The sequence below is a fragment of the Musa acuminata genome, chromosome BXJ1-4 (assembly GCF_036884655.1).
Source record: "Musa acuminata AAA Group cultivar baxijiao chromosome BXJ1-4, Cavendish_Baxijiao_AAA, whole genome shotgun sequence".
In the NCBI taxonomy this organism is placed as follows: domain Eukaryota; kingdom Viridiplantae; phylum Streptophyta; class Magnoliopsida; order Zingiberales; family Musaceae; genus Musa; species Musa acuminata.
In genome coordinates, this window is record NC_088330.1 from 41266373 (window position 1) to 41286053 (window position 19681).

Consider the following 19681-nt stretch of genomic DNA (forward strand, 5'->3'; position numbering starts at 1 on the left):
TCTCTCTTTCAAAGTAGATTGACAGGTTTGGATCAAGAGTTGGTTTCATCAATGGCATGCATGCCCACAAGGTTCTGCAGAGCAGAGCACATGAATGCACGAGCAAGGGGTGCTAACCAGATCTGCATGATGCATGCGAGACAGTGCAGAAGTAGTTGCCAAAGAGACTACCTGGATATTCTTGGCTGCGATCGTCTTCATAACAGCATGCAACAAGGCATGAGCACTGTTTCCTAAGACCTAATAGTTTATACACAATACTGATCAGTAGAACATAATGAGCTTTGACTCAGCATTCCATGTAGAAACAAGAGGGTCCATCCAGAATACTTCATTGCCATAGTTCTGGGAGATGGAAATGGCACTGTAGGTTGTCGGGACAGGTGCCGCATATTTCGAGGTTGATTTCAGCTGATGATCCAGTTAAGCAGACATTAACAACAAGTAGCATTTGGAAATCATTTGTTTTCCTTTCTTTTTCTTGCGTGTGATGACACATACTGCAAAGTTCAAAGCAAACATTAAGATACAATCTATTTTCCATTGAAACCCTAACTGAGAACTCTAAAGGAATAAACTGACCGAGACATTGCAAGAAATGACCAGATGAATCTGTTCATCGAGTCAACAGCCCACGGGCGGCTGCTGCATGCAAGAATTCTCCTTGTTGGGTGTGAGACTTCCTCGCAATTTCCTCGTCTTAGCAGTTCCATTTCCTCGAGCATTCGATCGCATACGGACACCGAGAACAATTCGCATTTGCGTCATCCAAATGACACTTCAATTTGGGACTGTCTGCTTGGTTTTTTCGTGGTGAAAAGATCCAATAATATATGCAACTGCACCATCGTGTTCTTGTTCTTGTCGGCTACTTGGATTGTTGAAACTCCACCATGGATCGCGTCACTTGTTTCTTGGTCATTATCCTGTTTTGGCGTCTCCTTTTGTCCGCTGTGATATGTTCATGCCATCACATGCACTGTCTTTTTTCCTTTGCTTCCATGTTTTCTGAAGGTAAGCAGCACCGCATCTGCTTAATTTAGATGTTCTTCTGAAGCCAAGATTGCAGTTTCACCCCTTCAAAGATTTCTTGTTTCTGCTACCATCGCCAAAACCTGGTCCAAGAGACAACTAGAATAACAATGCTCTTTAATGTCCTCTTCAGAATATATTCCATATAGATGGAGAGTACATTACTTCCCTTCCACCATCCACCATGTCAATAAAGTTTGAGCCAAGTGCATCACCTTTTCCCTAAAGTGTTACAAGTGTTCATATTTGATGCACCTCAATTCTGTAATGATCTTGGATCTAACTTTCATTTATGCTTCTGGAATCATGATGTTCATAAAATAATATGTGATCATATGCATATATGCATATGAATCTTTAGATAATGCAGTGAAAGAATAGACAATCTCCAGGCAAATGCTTGGAGATATATTTCATTCATCTTCTGTCACTTTCTTCTTCCCCACCACCACTTCAATCTGCCCTCTCTGACTCGTTCACTGAGCAGCCATCCATTGTGGCTGGTGAGGTCTAACCGGATTCCTATCCACATCTCACCTAACATGCCTTGCACTGTATCGAAAAGATTAGCCCATGAATTCACATCCAATGCACAAAGCTATCTGACATGATAGGTGGAGCCAAGACCTTTCCTCTCCTTACCTCTTTGCTCAACTCAGACAATAACAAATAGATGCAGACAGCAAATTAGAATCTGATTACCTGCGTCTTACTCTGTCCCTTACCTTCATCCAGAAGCACATTACCTTATGGGTCAAACCTTGATCTTTCTGAGAATCTTTGATGCATCAGAAGTCATTAACTAGATGATAATTTTTGTGTTGATGTGCCCACAATGCACACCAGGTTAGGTGTTGGGAAAAATCTTGAATCATTCTTGTACAAAAGGGATAGATAGCCTGCAGCAATCCAGTTTCTTGCAACTGGAACCACCGAGGAAGTTTGATCTGACCATTTACTGTAGCAAGTTTCTGAAACTTATTATATGCTAGTGTGTTCTATGTAGACTAATTCAAAAGCTCCTAAAACAACATGGACAGAGAGCACTGTCAACAATATTCTTCACAGGCCTCTGGACATGAGCTAAAGCCTCTTCCAGAGCATTCAAATTCTTCTCTGTCATTATCACCATGAAAAATCTTGGAAGTAAATTATATAGGCTTCAGATGAAGCTCTAAGCTGAAAATTAGGTTTCAGTGTTACTAGTTAGCAGAGATTTAAACTCTGTTAAAAAGGAAATTAAATTTTATATATGTATATGTATATATAGAATTTAGCAGTGAGAGAAGTGCCAAAACTCCATGCTGGTTGAAGAAGAACCTACGGTTGTGTGTTACCTGTAAGAAACAAATCATCTGAAGTATGAAATGTAATATATCACATCACTAAGGAGCTCCAAATCTGCCATTTTATTTGGGTTAGGAAGGGATTACATGAACAAAACAGAGATTGGGATTGGAAGAACCTTAACATAATGTGTCTCCAGTAAGTTCCCAACTTCATGTTGGATCAGAATGCCAACAAAGTATTAATTTTGCAGACTCTATCAGCAGATTGAGTTTTCAATGGATGGTGTTACTATAATGATCTATTAAAGGTGGTCAATAATATAAGAGGAGAAATATAATAGATAACAAAAAGCTTTCAATTTTTGTTCTTCATCATCCTCACTCTCTTAATCTCAACAATTGTTATGAAGCCATCAGCTAAATCTTCCAGTTCTCCTATATCTCTAGACTTGATTAACCCAACTTTTCTGGCCATGCTGGTCAAAATCTAAACAAGTAAAAACCAATTAAGAGCAGGATTTGGGGAAGAAACTAAATTGGAAAAGGTTAGGATTATTACATATTGAATTCGTTAAATGAGCCATGGAAAAGCACAAAAAATCAAACCAGAAAATTATATAATCTAAATAAACACTTTTAAATTATTTCTTTGACTTGAGCGTCACAAAATCACCTCAGTCCATTTCCAATAACCTTTTTCTTTTTCTGATTCGATAGGTCGACATCTACAATCGATGGTACATTATCATACAATTCTATGTGGTACATTGTCATTCTTTTGAATCTGTTCGTTCTTCTGCTGATACCTGCTCAGTTGTTCATCGCATGTACAATAACTAATTCACAGTAGCTTCATCAGCAGGAAGCCATAACCTAACAGTGACAGCTTCACTGTGTAAGCGTATGCGACAGTTTGAAGAACACAACATTTTCAAGTCAAACACTGCGTCAATGCCGATCGCGTCATGCATCAATTTGTATGAACCATAAACGCCGAGTGCAGTGTAGCAAATTCTAGGTGTTGTGCACCGGAAGCTGCAATCCCGGACGTCAAGGAGGTGGAAGATATGCTCATCCACAAACTTGTGTTGAAAGTGGACAGTTGACCTCACCGTCCACCTTGATGGTCCTCTCATGACCTATCGCAAGGGGATGCTTCGGTATTCTATCAGGTGGCTTGAAGGATAAGATGCAGTGTTCTGTGAGGTGACAAAGATAACGCATCATCACCACATGCTATCACAGTCTCCACTGAGTGCAGGGTTTGGCTTGACGTGTGGTGGGAGCAAGCAAGGAAGGTCCACTGTCTTCGTCACCTGGATTTTGTTAGTGACAACACTTTGATTCGATCTTAAAGCAAGAGCAAGAGTCGTCTATGTTCATTGCTCCTCTGACTGCACCCACCATTGTGTCGATGATCTGTTCCTTTAACACAAGTGAAGAAAAATCAATCATTAAGTCAGAAATTAATTATCCAAAATGAATATAAACTTAGAGTCAATCAAGATCTTTTTCCGTGGATTTTGGAGATGTCAAACTCTGTAAACTTGCATTGAGAGCCAATGTAGTTGCAATAATCCAACTGTCAACTATACATTGATCATATGTTAATCATCCGATATTGAAGCGTCCATCAGATCACAATGAGTTAGGGTGTGATCACTTGTCTTTATATCATAAATAAATATTAAAATAAGGTTAAAGTATCAATCAACAATCAATAAATTATTATTAGTATTATTATTATTATTATATAAGAACTGACGCCAGATGCAGTATCTAAATGATTCACCAGAGTCGGCCACGTGTCGTTTCGCCAGCAGATAGTTGGCGCCGGAACCCACAGGACGCGGGACCAGTCGCAGTCGGTCAAACCCCTGCGGCGTTGACCGGAGTTCTTCCTAACCCATTCTGCCGTTCCTAGCGGGAAAATGGTCAACTATAAGCGTGAATTCCAACAGGGGAAACTTCACGTGTCATGAAATGAAATATCCTAAAGGTCGCAAATGGTTAATAATGATTTATGATTATGATGATAATGATCATAGGCGACAATGGAATGATATCTGTGTTAGTTTCCTAAATTATGTCTGTGGAATCCAAGTTACAGTTTTCTCAGGTGGATCTGTTTACGTATCTGTTGACTTCTGCAAGATCCACAGCAATTTCTCAGAGCAAAGCCAAAACAGGATCTTGTTTCCTGTTTTCGGAAACATGGAAGCATATAACAACGAGATTTTGCTATGGGGATCAGTAAATGCGAGCGGTATTTTGACTCTATTACGGCTAAAAATTACAGGAGGCGATGGCTGATGGAGGGGGTTACTTCCCCTAATGCTTCCATTTGGGACTCCGTAACAGAGGAAGGGCGTCGCCACCGAAGGGATCAAACGGTGGGCGACAGCGGGGAAGCACGAGCAGGAGGAGATTTGTGGCAGCAATTGCGAGTGGAGGAGAACGAATTGGATTCAAGCAGAAGTGCGACACGGTGAGCTGAAGCCGAGGAGGTGGAGGAGGGCGCGAGGGCACCCAAAACCCTCTAAATCTCATTCCTTTGGCCGCCCGATCGCGGAGACCGAGGTGACGGCTCCTCTTCCCCGATGTTGTTAGTCTAAAAATCGTGTTTTTATGGGTAAAAGTGTATTTCTTTAGAGCCCTGGTTCTTCGAATCGAGACAGAACGTGTGGAAATTGGAAGTTTTGGTGGCCGTCCCGGAGAGAGAGAGAGAGAGGTTTCTTGGATTCGACGGCGGTTCCCCAGCTTTTTGATGGGAGACCAGGTGAGCATCTTCTTTCCCTCCTCCTCTCTTCTGATGCTGATTCCTTTCTGAGTCCGTTCTTCTTCTTTTCTTCGTCAAGATCGTTTCTTTTTATTTGGTTTCTTGTTATTCTTCGTCAAAATTGGTCCCCTTTCGTTTTTCGGGCCTTCTTGTACCTTATTTAGCGTCGGTGATTGAGGTCCTGCTCAAGGATCTGCCGAAGTCGGCATGTCCTACTCTCCTTTTTCTATACGAATCGTGTATTACTTAATTTGTAATGGTAAGCAACTAAGAGTCTAGATTCGTTGCCCTCTCTTGGTTGGAGGATGTGTTGCAAGCGTAGGGCAATCCGAGCTGGAGATTTTGTAGAGATTTGGTGCTATTGTTTATCCTCTCTTATCCTCTTCTGACGGAGGATTTCGTGAGCTTGCTTGCTGTTTAGATGGGCATCCGGATGTTTGACTGAGATGTATGTCGCATGTTTCTGAAGTGATGAATCATGGCTCGAGATTTCACCTTCCAAGAAGAAGAGGAATTCTTCGACTCGAGAGATTCCGTCTCCTCTGTGTTCGATTCATGTCCTGGCACCCCGCTGAAGAACAGTTTGCTCCCTGAAGAGCAATTCATAAGCTGGCCATCGTGTGATCCCCGGTTCGAGGTCTGGATCAAGGATCCTGTCAGCGTGAGGGAACGCCGGGACAAGTTCATGAAAATGTTTTGTGCGGATATGATGAACTGCCCCCCTCAGGGATCAGACAATCCTGATGAAGAGGTAAATGTGGATGGTAAGATCCAAGCAGATGTCGATGGAGTTGAATCCTGCTCTTGTTCAGGGAACAAGCTTTCGGTTTCCACCTGGTCCAGTGAGGACACAAGTACCTCATGTGATGAAACATCCGATGAGAGCCTTGTAAGCAGAATCAAGAATTTGGATGATGGCACAGTCTTTGTAGTGAATGAGTTGGGCAAAGATGGTAGCTTAAAAAGCCTTCGGGAAGTTGGTTCGGATCGGACATTAACGCTCCATGAATTTGAAAGGATTTTTGGTTCGTCATCCTTGATCCAGCGGCTTATGAAGCGAGAAGATAGTGCGTCGAGAATCTCTGAGAAGTCTGTGGGAAGGATGAGGATTGGGTGGCTGAAAAGATTGGGTGCTGCAGCTTGCATTTTGGATAGGCAATGGGAGGAGAGTTGGACCAGTTTTCCTGATCCTTGCAGTAGTAAAAGGATTAGGATCCGATGGGTCAAAGTCCATCCATATAAGAAGCGAATAAGGGGACTATCTGCAGTCTACAAGGGCCAAGATTTTAAAGCCCATGATGGCACAATCTTAACCATGAAATTTAGTCCCGACGGCCAGTATTTAGCTACGGGAGGTGAAGATGGGGTTGTGCGTGTGTGGTACGTGATGGAATGTGAAAGAGATGAAATGGACATTCCAGGAGATGATCCTTCATGCATGTATTTCACAGTGAGTCATAGTTCCAAGTTAACTCCTCTATATGTTGACAAAGATAAAAAAACAAGATCCAGGAGCACAATGGTGAATTCAGATTCAGTGTGTGTCATCATTCCTCCTGCTTCTTTTCGATTGTCTGAGGAACCACTTCATGAGTTCCATGGGCATGATGGGCATGTGCTTGATATTTCATGGTCAAATAATAAGGTAAGTTAATACCTTAACACTTGTGTACTGAAGAATAAATTTATAGACTTCTGAGGTTCTAGAGAACCTTTTTCTGATTGCAAACTTATGCTTCTATCAGTGCTTACTATCATCGTCCATGGATAAAACTGTTCGGATGTGGCAAGTTGGATCGGAAGTCTGTGTCAAAGTGTTCCCTCACAATGATTATGGTAGGTGTTTATTTGTAATGTCATCATGTTGCCATCATCTGTCAAACATGTGAATTGGCTTGTTGGTCTCACCAGCTCTTTTGCATTATCCATATGCAGTGACATGTGTGCAGTTTAATCCTATTAATGAGAATTACTTCATTAGCGGCTCTATAGATGGAAAAGTTCGTATGTGGAAAATTTCAGGATGTCATGTTGTGGATTGGGCTGTTATTAGAGAAATTGTCACTGCAGTTTGCTACTCTCCTGATGGCAAAGTTTGTTGTTACTGTTTTGTATAGTTGTACTCAAAAGTTTGATAATATGGAACTTTGTTTAAATCAATGTTTTCCTTCTGTCTTTTTCAGGGAGTAGTGGTTGGCACCTTAGCAGGAAACTGCCGCTTCTATAATGCATCAGGTATATATGAATTTTCTATCTTGAGGTTTGTTGAAATCTTTATGCATGGTGGAATACTTGGATCTATACTAAAGACTATCTTCTATTTTGCGTACTGTGACAACTGATCCTTCTTTACCATGCTGTTCACTTTGATATGTATATATATTTGTCACATCTCTTCACCTAGACTCGATACACTATTTAGATACAAATGTTGCCATTTGTCCTGCATACCACCAAGTTTCGGAACATCACGTTCCCGTGTCCATCCTTAATGTTCTTCATCTGATTTGTTATTCCATCAAATGGGGTCTGGAATCGAGTTCTCAAAAATTGCTTTTGATAATTAGGAAACTTGTTATACTTTACCATGTGGCTTCATAAGTTTCTATGGTTTACTTGTTTCTTTCGTTTTGATGGATCAGATAATATTCTATGGTTAGATGCTCAGTTCTCACTACATGGCAAAAAGAAGTCATTGAAGAGGATAACAGGGTTTCAGGTTATTTTCTACCAAAAGAAACCCTACATGGTTGATATGTTTGTATATGTCAACTTCATATATGCTATTTGTCTCCTACTGTTTGTTACTTACAAATTTTGATTCCACCTCCAGTTTTGCCCAACCAATCCTCATAAACTGATGGTCTCTTCTGCCGACTCACGAGTTTGGATCCTTGATGGCATTGATGTGGTTTTAAAATTCAAGTGTATGAAATCTTGTTCTCTTGATGTGATCCACTTATATCCAGGACAATGATTTGCAGAACAGTATCCATCATGTATCTTGTGTAATTGCTATCTTCAGGCATTCGGAACTCTGGAAGTCAGGTCTCCGCATCTTTCACTTCGGATGGACGGCACATTGTTTCTGCCAGTGGGGACTCCAATGTCTACATTTGGAGCCATGCCAACGATGCTGTGCCCACTTCTAACAAAGTGAAGAGCACATTGTCTTGTGAGTGCTTCTTTTCTAGCAATGCATCTATTGCAATACCCTGGAATGGTTTGCAATCCGGAAAAAAAGTCACTACCTCTGAGGTCCTCCATGGACAGAAGGATGTCTTCAGGGAGAAAGCTGGAGTCTCAGGAAATGGATATGGCTCTAATTGTCGCATAGAAGATTTGTTTGGAAGTAACACATTGTATTTATCACCTTGTTGTTTCTCCCCAAGCCACGAGTTCTTCGAGTATGTGCCAAAGAGCTCGGCAACTTGGCCAGAGGAGAACCTTCCATCGAGCTTCGCTGCATCTACCTTCTACAAGTCTCTGAAGACTTCTTCGTGGAACACCTCGCATGCCTGGGGTCTAGTGATGGTAACCGCTGGATTGGATGGAAGAATAAGATCCTACCAGAATTATGGATTGCCGCAACATCTATGATCAGTTTGGTTTTCACCTGGGCACACTGACATCTTTGTCATAATATTACTCGATAAAATTTTGGTGGAGCCTCCTTCCAGAGCTTGGTGATTGGCAAAGTTGACGCCGATGATCTGTTTGTAACATGTGCCCGGTGCTACTGCCAAAATGCTGCTCGAGTCACAAGTATACAACATAAGCTAGTGGTTCTTGAAGATATTTTGGAGCACCAACAGAAGAACGTGATAGACCGAGAAGGCTTGCATGTTCCTTGTAGATATGTTGTTGTGTAGGTGACATTGGGGATTGGTGTTCCTTCTTGGTTCAGCATTGGACCCTTGGGGTTTTGGAGATACTTCCCGAAAACATTTGTCAATGTGTGTGTCAAGCATCCACCCAGTCTGAAGCAGCACAGATGGGTCTGGGTGAGGGTTTGCTGATACTGTTGCACGGAGAATATTCATTCAATTGTACAGATTCTTTCATTTAGTTTCTCAAGTGATTATGGTTTAGACTGTTTTATGAAGTTACCTCTATGTGGATGGATTGCGTGAAAGTTGGTCATGTTGGGTGGTGAGGTCTGAGTCGAAGCCTTCTTCTTGCATAACTTGCTCTGTCTAGTGACTCAATGGTATTCATTGCATGTTTGGGTAGAAGCCTACAATACCTGTGTCCCTACAGAAACAGCCATCACAAAGGTAGGGTATGGACATCAGAAGGCAAGTTCTTACTTGGAACTACATTGACCCCATGGATTTATATATTTCTGATGCTTCATACAAGGTTAATATTTTATTCAATTATCTTACAGCAGCAGAAAAAAGATTGTTGAAGAACTATATACACATTTGACAAGGCACTTGAGCAAGGCAAGGTGAGGTCCAAGCATCTCGCACAGTTGCCGAGCGACGTCTTTGGGTGAAACGAGGTCCAAGCATCTCGCACAGTTGTCGAGCGATGTCTTTGAGTGAAGCGTCACCTGGGTGCTCATCTGAACCCTAGCATCGCGCACCTCAAGTGAGCACCCAACTTTAGAAAGGTAACCAAGTGTAATGATTACCATCATCACAAAGGTAGGATATGGTCATCAGCAGGCAAGATCTTGCTATTCTAAATTGTAACCTACATTTACTTTGGAACTACATTGGACACAATGGATTTATATAGTTCTGATGCTTCATACAAGAGTGGTATGACATCTTGACGTCTAGCATTTTTAAAGGCACCAAACAGTTACATATATAGGTTTTTAGCGTGTAGGCATTGACATCAGAAGGCATCCCCTTCGTATTGATCTTCACAGCTGGTGAGTGAACACCAAAAGGAGAAGGAGATCATCATCGATACAGGAAAACTGCATGCATGAGATTACAGTGAATTCGGAAATTTGCTGAAAAGTATATCTAGTTTGTTACTTTTAAGATCAATTCCTTCATTAAACCTTCAGATTTGAAGAAAAGTCGACATGAAAGGAAAAGCTGCCACAAAGAATGGAATCAACATGCTTTATTGCCATGTTTGCACTAATCAGAGATGGGGAGAGACTCCCATGACAGGTAATTAACTTATCCTCTTGACCTCCTAATCAGGTATGGGAGGGTGGATGATGTCATCATTCGATGAATCCAAGAGTTTGCATCCTTCTTCTACCTCAAGAGACACTTCTGAGGCTCAGTGGATTGCCACCACAATTACATTACCACGAAGACTGACAGATTCATCTCATTTCTTAGTCCACCAATTATAGAAATCAGTAACATAGTTGCTCAATGTAATGGAACAATCAGCATCAGGCTTTGATTCCAGAAACTAATACATTAAAATGAAGAATTTGTCCAAATCCATTTTGTGTAGCCAAAACTAATAAGGCAAAGGTTAGAAAATACAAGTCAATCGGCATTGCCCTTTTTATGTGAAAGCAATGATGAGACCTTTGTATAATATGATAGAAAGGCAGTAAATTAACGAGATATTATTCATAAATATCAGTGTACAAGGAAATGGCTGGAAATTACAAATATGTTGGCTCTACCAAACCCTATCAAATCTAAAACGGCCAAAGATCACCCCAAAGAGATCGGCGAGCCTGGAGATGAAGTGTTGGATTCTTGGCTTGCGTGACCACCATTCGCTCGAATGCGCCTACAGAGCCATCCCGTTTGGTGGATCTACATATGTCCATCTGAATTTGCCTTCCCCTCCGCATTGGTGTGAAGATAATCCGACCCCAACCACTCCCAAGATCAGCATGGGTTTGTTCTTCTTCCTCATTTTCATTTTCATGGAACATGTTAGTCTCCGCAATATCAGAGGCATAGGGGACCAATGCGTCTTCAAATGGGCTCTCTGCGTCATCTTCTGTTGCAAATTGATCCTCTGAGAAAAACAGTAGCGCTTGTTATTAGTATCAGTATCTTCTCCTCTGCGTCAGCATATTGCCAAGAATGATTTGGAGCAACTAGAAACGACAAAAGAAGGTATTAAAAGAAGTGAGTTCAGTGGCTTGGTAGAATAGGAAGGAATCACTGAATTGGTATGCAGCCTGAGGTAATCTCCAAGTGGTTTTATAGCTTTGCCAGTATTAATGCCATCATGTCATGGAGCTACTTCCAAAGTTAATAATTCAGTTGCACAAAAACAAAAAGTTCAACATGATCTCTAGAACTGTTAACAAAGAATATAATACTCATTTAAAATGGTTCTCCTCTGGCCAAGGCGAACTATGTTCTTTTCTAGCTCATTGAAGTTGTTGTATTTTGTCCTTGTTAATATTGCAGTTATCTACTTCAAAATCTCCATTAGCAGGCAGTCACAACACACACACACACACACACACAAAAAGAGATGGGACATGGAAATTGTTCAGAAATTTGTTTGCTGTTTCTAATCAATAAAGAGGAAGCCTACTAGGAATTTCCAATATGAGGGAGTCCAATGACTTATCTTGGGAGGATCCTCTAGTCCACAAAAAAACAACAAAATACTGATAAAAAGACAAGAGACCATATAACAGTTATACATGGATAATTTGCCTGAAGTGTTGCTTATTAATAAGATCAATCATCAAAGAAGCCCTTACCGAATGCTTCAGACCAATATACATTTACAATGCAATATGTTTGAAGCAGCCAACAACCTAATGCACAGGGAAAATTGTCTAGATGTGTTCAAGTTTCAATGAAAAGATGATTTATGATATTAAGAAAAACTTAAGGCCTGTCACATGAAGGAGCTCCCATGTCCAGCAGCATATATATATATATATATATATACATATATGTATATATATATATATATATACATATATGTATATATATATATATATATACATATATGTATATATATATATATATGTGGCAAGGAGTAATAATGGATGCAAATGGTCTGATACATGATATTGACTATATATGTGTGATCATGAAACTGCTAGCATGATCAAAGTGTGGTATCATATGATAGGAAATTTAACAGAGTTCTGCATAATTTGAAAGATAAATGACAAATCCATCTTTACCTAGAAGTGTTACAAGATATTATATAAGTAGCATTTCAATAAAATTGTAAAGCATTTTCTATTAGTAATAACTTTAATAAACAGAAACAATCAATTCAAGATAAAACAACAACTATTACTGTGAACAAGTTGAACTGAATTCATAATTGCAATGAGTCTAATGAGATGATTAGCTACCAAAGTCAATGATAAGATCCTCTGGATTCCTCTTAGCAAGTCGCTCTTTCAGTGTCTCAAACTCCATTCCATCAAGTGGCCAAGCTTCCCTACTCAAGACAAAAGGAGATAAAAAGCCAGAGTTGTTTAAATCACTTCATATATTAAAAATGATGTAATGATTCATGGCTTTTCTGTTTACTGACAAAAGTTGAAGAATAATGCAGGACACAATAACACAAAGTTGAGTTATATACATCACAAGGAATGAAGTTTAGTTGCAAAACATAAATACTATGCTGAATGTAAGAAGTGGATTGCAAACATTAAGATTTTGTTAAAAATAAATTATCTGGCATTCTTCAAAACATTTACATGACCATGTTGTGACTCATCAATAAATAAATTCGGTTGGATGGAATGCAAAACCAAAGCTGAAGTAATAAGATCATGAACATGTGGAGACAACACGGATATATGAAAATAAGTATGTGTTTAAGTTGTACAAACATATACCTTTACATGCAAGTATTCATGTCATCTATTTAAACATGAGATAGGAAAAAACTTATACAGTAAAATCCATTCAAGGTAAAGCCACAGAGCTCATGTTCATGGATCATCATCTACACACCTAAAGATGCTAAAAGACCATAAAACAAAAAGATGCACAATATCAATTAAACAGAAAATGCAATTCCATTTCAGTTCTCTCTTTCAAACAAATTAGGCATCATAAGCTGACATCATTAATTCATTCGAACATTCGCTCCAGTATAACCAAAGTAATACAGTAGCATTGCCCGTCAAGATTTCTCCTACCAGAACAAACAACCATGCACAAAAACAAAGAATTAATACAGTATGTAAACAAGTGAACTAAGCTCATATTCAAGCATGAATTACCTAACAAACCAATACATCGATCATCTCAACAGTATAATCAAGCCAACACAACAAAAAGTACCATAATAGGTAAAAAAGCATATATCCGAGTAGTGATTCAGCAATTATGAAGAAAGTTAGGCTTTATTGCTTTGCAGAATAACGACTAAAACGAAACTTGTGAAAAGAAAAAAACTTAAAACAGCCTAAGCAAGCATGAACAAAGCCTATCACCCTCCAAATAAGTAGATTACACATACTTTGCTCTAATCATTTAAAGTCACAGACTTGTAGTACTTGCCTAGAGTTCAACAAGCAACAAAACAGTTATAAAAATATGAAGCCATCTAGCATAAGCATGGTAAGCATACACAGAACAGAAGTAAAATCAATCAAGAATTTGATAAAGATAAGACTGAAGACCAAAAACTCATTCAAATTCAGAAAAAATAGTTTAGCCATATGTTCTTACTGTGGTCGTTTGCCACGTCTCAGTGCAACAAAACAGAATTTCTCATCCTCAAAACCACGTAATGGCTCACCTTTAGACCGCTGTAAATACATATATAATGCAGATAAATAATTAGCAAGCAGAAGACAGATGATCATTAAGAAATTGAAAATCCAAATCACCACATTTGATAGCTCGGAAGAAGTATCCTATTGAAAGATGATTGCCAATATGAAGTGATACTTTACCCAACATTGTTATATTTATCCTCATAATTAGTTCAAAGAGTCTGAAGGAATCATGACATCTCCAGACCAAATATTTGCAACAACTAGAATATTTCATCTCAACTCATTCAACAGAAAAATCCTTCAAAATTATATAGCTTCACAGCATATTGAAATTCATTATTTAAACTTCCAAATATTTTGTGTTTCAGATATTATTCCTTCTTAAACCCACTGAGAATTGTTAGGTGAGCCTTTTGCAGTACAAACTAGACGAGTATGTGACCACTCAATTGATCTCTTAGAAACATTGACACAGTCATCGTATTATTTCTGAGTCCAAGCTCCGTCAAAAGATTCAAAACGGAGCTCAATTAACCAAAATAAGCTACGCCAGATACTGACATAAATCTGATGCAGTAGTCTTAACAACACCATTGTATCTAGGCATCAGGTTCACAAACAGAATACCATCTTGTAGCCAAAGAAACAAACCATAAAAAATTGGAAATACCTTATATGCACGTTGTGATGATGTTCTCTCAAGTCTTTGAACAAAGTGACAATATTTACTAGTATTCTCCAAAGGACAGCGTCCATCATGGGGACACTAAAAAGATCAGAGAAATAAAGGGAGAACAATCAAATGATTTCTTTAATTCATAATATCATAATATGGAAAATGTCACCACGGAACTCACAGGGGCAACCACAAATGCACCATTTTTTAGTAAGCCCTTAGGTTGAACAATGCTTTTCTCATCACTAGAAGCCACATTAGATGATTCACCATTCTTGCGGCATTTCTTTGAAGCAAACAAATCAAGATATGAACAAAGCATCAAAATATTGATGAACCAAAGTATCAATAAGAGAAATACAAACCTAAACAACTGGGACAGTCAGCTTACCCTCTTTGCCATCCATAAAATATAGGAACGCATTTGTGTTATAATTTTTGATCCATGTGGAGTTCCAGGCTCCAACAAAACCTATCCCAAACAGGCAAACACCACCCTTCTCAGATAAGATTGATTGTATAAAAAAATCAACTCAAGAACCCAAATGTCAAACAAGCTAAACTTCAGCACAAATTTTAGAGAAGTGGATAAAACATCATGGCTATTGTTGACCCAGCAACTCCAGCTGAAGAAAAATGACAAAAGCAAGGAAATATCAAATGCCCAATGGTTGTGCTATCAAGTGCCTGATGGTTCAGAAGGCACAACCATACATAACGAAATTGCATAGTAACTGTGCAGATTTTAATACATACTCATATGATTTGTTGAAGTTCCCAACTATCTAGCCTAGTCTGATAATGCATAAAAGAGTTCCTGCGAGCTTTTTTACTATTTGCCTAAAATTCCTCTTGGCTCTTATAAATGACAAACAGATCTGCCAAATCTCCCAAAAATTTAATTGTCAAAAGGAACTCGCATCTATTAATTTGTTTTACTCAATCATATAAGAATTACTAGCATTTTTAAATTAATAAACAGTAAACAATTCCATATCAATACTTAAGGCATCTAGAAATCTAACAGTCAGCTAATTTTATGGAGAATTTTTTAGTTGTATCTCATTAGCAATGTTGTGTGTATAAATTTGGTTCGAAAACCATTAAATTGTTAGGAGTCAAACTCTCAAATATGTAGGCTTTTCTTAGATAGAATCTTATTAAGAGATAAATTTTACTTTGTTTTTGAGTATTTTAGTTTTTTTGTATATGACTCTTTAATGCCCCAGTCAATGCTATTCTATGATGATGCAATATATTATCTAGTTATTGGAACAAGAATCTCAATTCCTAGATCCATACCACATGTAAGGCATGACAAGCATAGAACTAGAGAACAGAGATCACGGTGGAAGGCCAGAACTTGAGCAAGTCCAGTTAATCTCTCTTCCTGTAATCCATTTTGATCATATTTCTTGTCATAAAAGACTACATTTTCTAAACTTCAAAACTAACATAGCAATATGTTAAATCAGATTCAGTCATGATTGCTTACGGCAATATAAAATTTTGACAAATGTTGGTAGTACTAAATTGCCTGCCTGATTCCAACAGCAAGGCAATGATAATAGGATTGAAAGAACTAATACAATGGATCGAAAAAACCAATATAATGAATATAGTTTATAAAATAATTCTAGCAATATTTTAACTTATATCTACTGAACAATAATCTGGATTTGATAGACTGGTATCCTTAGTGTGACTGATTGAACAAGTAGACATTTATCTTTGTACCCAGCCCAAGTTCAGCGTGTTCTCAGGTTGAGTCTGAATTGACATGTGAGGTTGCTCCGCTCTTTTCCTGTCCCTTTCTTATTTAGTACATATGGGCTTTTCTTATTTAGGACATATGGATATTCCAAAAAATGAACATCAAGACCAACATAAGAGGAAATGAATTTCCATGACAAAGATAATGTCTGTTTATAAGAATCAATATATAATTAAGTAAATTTTGCTTCATTCCAGTAGTTGCTACATGTGTTATCTTGTTTACATGCTCATTTAGAGATAAAAGGTTCTTGAATGAAGACTTACAAGTGTAGAGCTAATGAATCAAATCTTAGTTTAAAACACTTTCATCATCTTGAAGTCAAGGACTACTAGGACAACAAACATAATAAGAGTTATCATGAATTAGAAAATGTAATTAGAATTGTTATGAATTAGAATTTGCATTCTAACTTACAAAATCTACTGCATTTCTACAAAATGTCAAATGGCCCTATAACATAGAGAGGCCATGATGTGTGATCAATATGGCTTTGGATGTAGTGCCGTAAAGTAATGTTCTAAAAACATGCAGAATTGCATCTACCTCTTCCAATATCATAATAAAGATAGGAAGACAAAGAAGATTCAAACTATCTCAGGTTTATGTTGTTACTTCTTTAGATCCCATCCTCCACAAGGTTTAACAGAAACAGTACATAACATATATATCAATAGGAACTGCAAGTGTCGAATTTATCAAAGAAAATGTCATGCTTTTGCAGATATCAAATATCCCTACTTCCAATCACAATGGCCGAAGATGAGACGTATGTTGTAAATAAGAAGCTGCTTTGAACTGATTGATGAAATGAACATTTGAAAACATACGTTCACTCAGATAAATAGTAGATTCAAACTAGAGGTACTAAAAGACAACAAGGAGCTTTTAGAGAATAAAGGTTACCAATTGCAAGTCAACAAACAAATATATACAGAATAGACAATCATGTATGAGTAACAAAATATAACTGACAAAGCATGGATAGATGGATTACAAACACTAATAGTGATTGTAGCACATACCAAAACATCTCGTGTAAGGTCCCATAGTTGACGCACAATTGTGATCCGATCACTAAGTGATGGTATCTCCCCAAGAGCATAAGACTTCATTCGGTTTCCATAAATAAAAGGTAAAAAAAATTAGTCAATGCAGAAAAAAGTTATAACTTCAAAACCTTTTACACCATATCAAATGGTATACAATCTCAAGTAAAGAAAGATTCATCAAAGGAACACAGAGATTCCTCCCTTTTCATAAAACCAAAAAACAATTAATGGTCAACCAAAGAAGAATCCAGTTAAAATGTTAAAGATGCAACAACACTGGAAAGAAGAAAATTCTAATTACCATGCCATGCCCTTTCCTCATTAAAACACTCTAAGATAGGTGCGAAGCATTAATTGAAAAAAAATAAAGATATCACTCATCTTGATTAAAAGAATTAGTCAGGAATGCAACTGTTTCCTGATTATTCTTCCTTGTGCAATATGAAGTCCATTAACCTTAGCAATGCCGTTCACAAACACTAGGACAAGACAGTTGCCTATAGAGGATTTTGTAGCAGTTTAGAAATCTTACAGAAATTACGAGATCATGCTTTCTATCATGTTTGTCCAGGTTACGGTTCAATGCTTGAATGCTATCATAGCTGTGAATTATGGGCAATCCTTTCAAATCTGTCACAAGAGTAATAACAAGTCATGTAGTTAGAACTTGGATGCCAGATAAGTTGACAAGTAGTGTAATGCATAAATTGCTATTGTACATTACATGTCAAATACAATGAGAAGGATGATCTTAACAGAATTTATTTTGTTATCAGGGTGTGTAGTAGAGTCCCATAGAAAAGAGGCCTTATACAAGTAAATCAAATGCATGCACCATATGAGGTTATTATCAAGTAAATGATAATATATATCATAACCACAAATGCTAAAAAGTGTTGCACTCCGAAACATTAGGGGATGACATGCAAGCATAGCAAAATATGCAAAATCCCTATGAAATTGGAGATTCTGCACAACCATTAAGTGAAAGAACTAAAATTTAACCGAAGTACGATTCTATATGGAGAAGGTGATCAAGAGTGGCATCGACTTGTCATTATCTAATCTGGAATTTATCTGGTGATGATGATGTACTGTACCTGATTTTTCAGAATCTAAATCTTATCATCCTAACAATTATTATGATGTTCATATCACTGATCATCTTGCCCGGTCCTTTGTTTTGTATTTACGTGTGATTCAGTTGTATTAGAATTATCTTCTACTTCCTTTTCTTTTCCAATCCTCATACAGTCTTCCTAAAACTTTTCCTTTCTTGTCCTTATTATAGAGATCCATCAGCTCTTCCAAGAATTTAAGGACATAATATTGTTAAGGTGTCAACACAGAAATGCATGCACCATCAAATCAACTTACCTTGTAAAAGGCTTTGAGCAGCTCTTTGCATCGATTTGGATGGTTCTACCAAATTTATTCTTTCCAAAGAACGAGGCCAGACCTCCCGCATTGCCCTGAGAACTTCGGAAGTTTTAATTAAATGCAGAGGATAACAAAAAATAACACGCCCTCCATTTCCTTAAAAGAACCAGTAACACTTCCATTTTACAGGACAAACGAATTCAATTCTTAGAAATAAAATCAAAACAAGGAGTTCTCACCAAAGCGCTGAACCAGGTCCGGCACCAAAATCCAATACTTTCGAAGGAGAGAAGTCCGGCAGCCTCCGGCGGACCTACAAGCACAAACCAACTGTTAAAAGATGAAAGACACAAAATGGGGCAATTCACCGAGAAATCACATGATTCTATAATAAAGGTGGCATGTTTGGACCTCACGGAGGACCCGGTGGCACGCGGAGTACACGGCAGGCATGCGGGAGGCCACATATGCCACGGTCTCGTCTTCCCTATACTTGAGGCCGATGTCTCCATAGGCGGACTGTATCTTCCACCGGCCGGCCAGGTGCTCGACGGGCCTAAAAGGGTCGTCCACGAGGTCGCGGTAGGCGGACGCGGCAAGCTGGAGGTTGGCATCCTTGATCCTGTTGAAGGACTCCGAAAGGAGCAACACCTTCCGGTTCATATGGGAATTATCCCTGTCTGCTCCGAAGAATTAGTACCACATCAATGACTAACAAGAAGAAGAGCATCAACGAATCGATTATGGGGAAGATGGGAGACCTCGGAGGAACTTCTTGATGGCGCGGCGGAGGGAGAGGGGGACGAGGTGGATACCCTCGGATTGCTTGGCGGCGGAGCGGAGGGTTTCGGGGGTGAAGACCTTCTGCGCGGCCTCGGGGAGCAGAGACGCAGCCATCTCGATCACTGGTGACCGCTGCGTGTTTCTTGGAATGACAGAGGTAGGGTTTTAAGGTATTATAAGAGGGTTTCGGGTCTTTCGGCCATGGGGTAAAGGCGGGTCGGATATTTATCCCTCCGAATCCGACCTCCTGCCAGAGTAAG

General features: G+C 38.8%; 2 protein-coding genes across 7 annotated transcripts; one reads left to right on the forward strand and one right to left on the reverse strand.

Moving 5' to 3' along the window:
- The first annotated feature begins 4967 nt into the window (after positions 1 to 4967).
- Positions 4968 to 9201, forward strand: LOC135671012 (uncharacterized). Of its 5 annotated transcripts, none has more exons than XM_065178842.1 (8): positions 4968 to 5100; positions 5405 to 6745; positions 6846 to 6936; positions 7036 to 7193; positions 7284 to 7335; positions 7743 to 7819; positions 7934 to 8027; positions 8126 to 9201. In XM_065178842.1, exons 2-8 carry the CDS (start codon positions 5579 to 5581, stop codon positions 8698 to 8700), a joined length of 2214 nt encoding a protein of 737 aa, XP_065034914.1. In that variant the 5' UTR covers positions 4968 to 5100; positions 5405 to 5578; the 3' UTR covers positions 8701 to 9201. The 5 variants fall into 5 exon arrangements, with proteins under 5 accessions (XP_065034914.1, XP_065034938.1, XP_065034931.1 ...); XM_065178866.1 differs by having other exon boundaries at positions 5570 to 6745; XM_065178859.1 differs by having other exon boundaries at positions 4974 to 5100; positions 5522 to 6745.
- Positions 9202 to 10498: 1297 nt separating this feature from the next.
- Positions 10499 to 19571, reverse strand: LOC103982597 (uncharacterized). Of its 2 annotated transcripts, none has more exons than XM_009399568.3 (12): positions 19400 to 19571; positions 19050 to 19318; positions 18878 to 18951; positions 18636 to 18730; positions 17791 to 17888; positions 17232 to 17315; positions 14824 to 14904; positions 14614 to 14718; positions 14427 to 14522; positions 13707 to 13786; positions 12371 to 12459; positions 10499 to 11055 (listed from the first exon to the last, which is right to left on the reverse strand). In XM_009399568.3, exons 1-12 carry the CDS (start codon positions 19533 to 19535, stop codon positions 10727 to 10729), a joined length of 1536 nt encoding a protein of 511 aa, XP_009397843.1. In that variant the 5' UTR covers positions 19536 to 19571; the 3' UTR covers positions 10499 to 10726. The 2 variants fall into 2 exon arrangements, with proteins under 2 accessions (XP_009397843.1, XP_065034964.1); XM_065178892.1 differs by having other exon boundaries at positions 19050 to 19314; positions 19400 to 19533.
- Between the last annotated feature and the right edge of the window lie 110 nt (positions 19572 to 19681).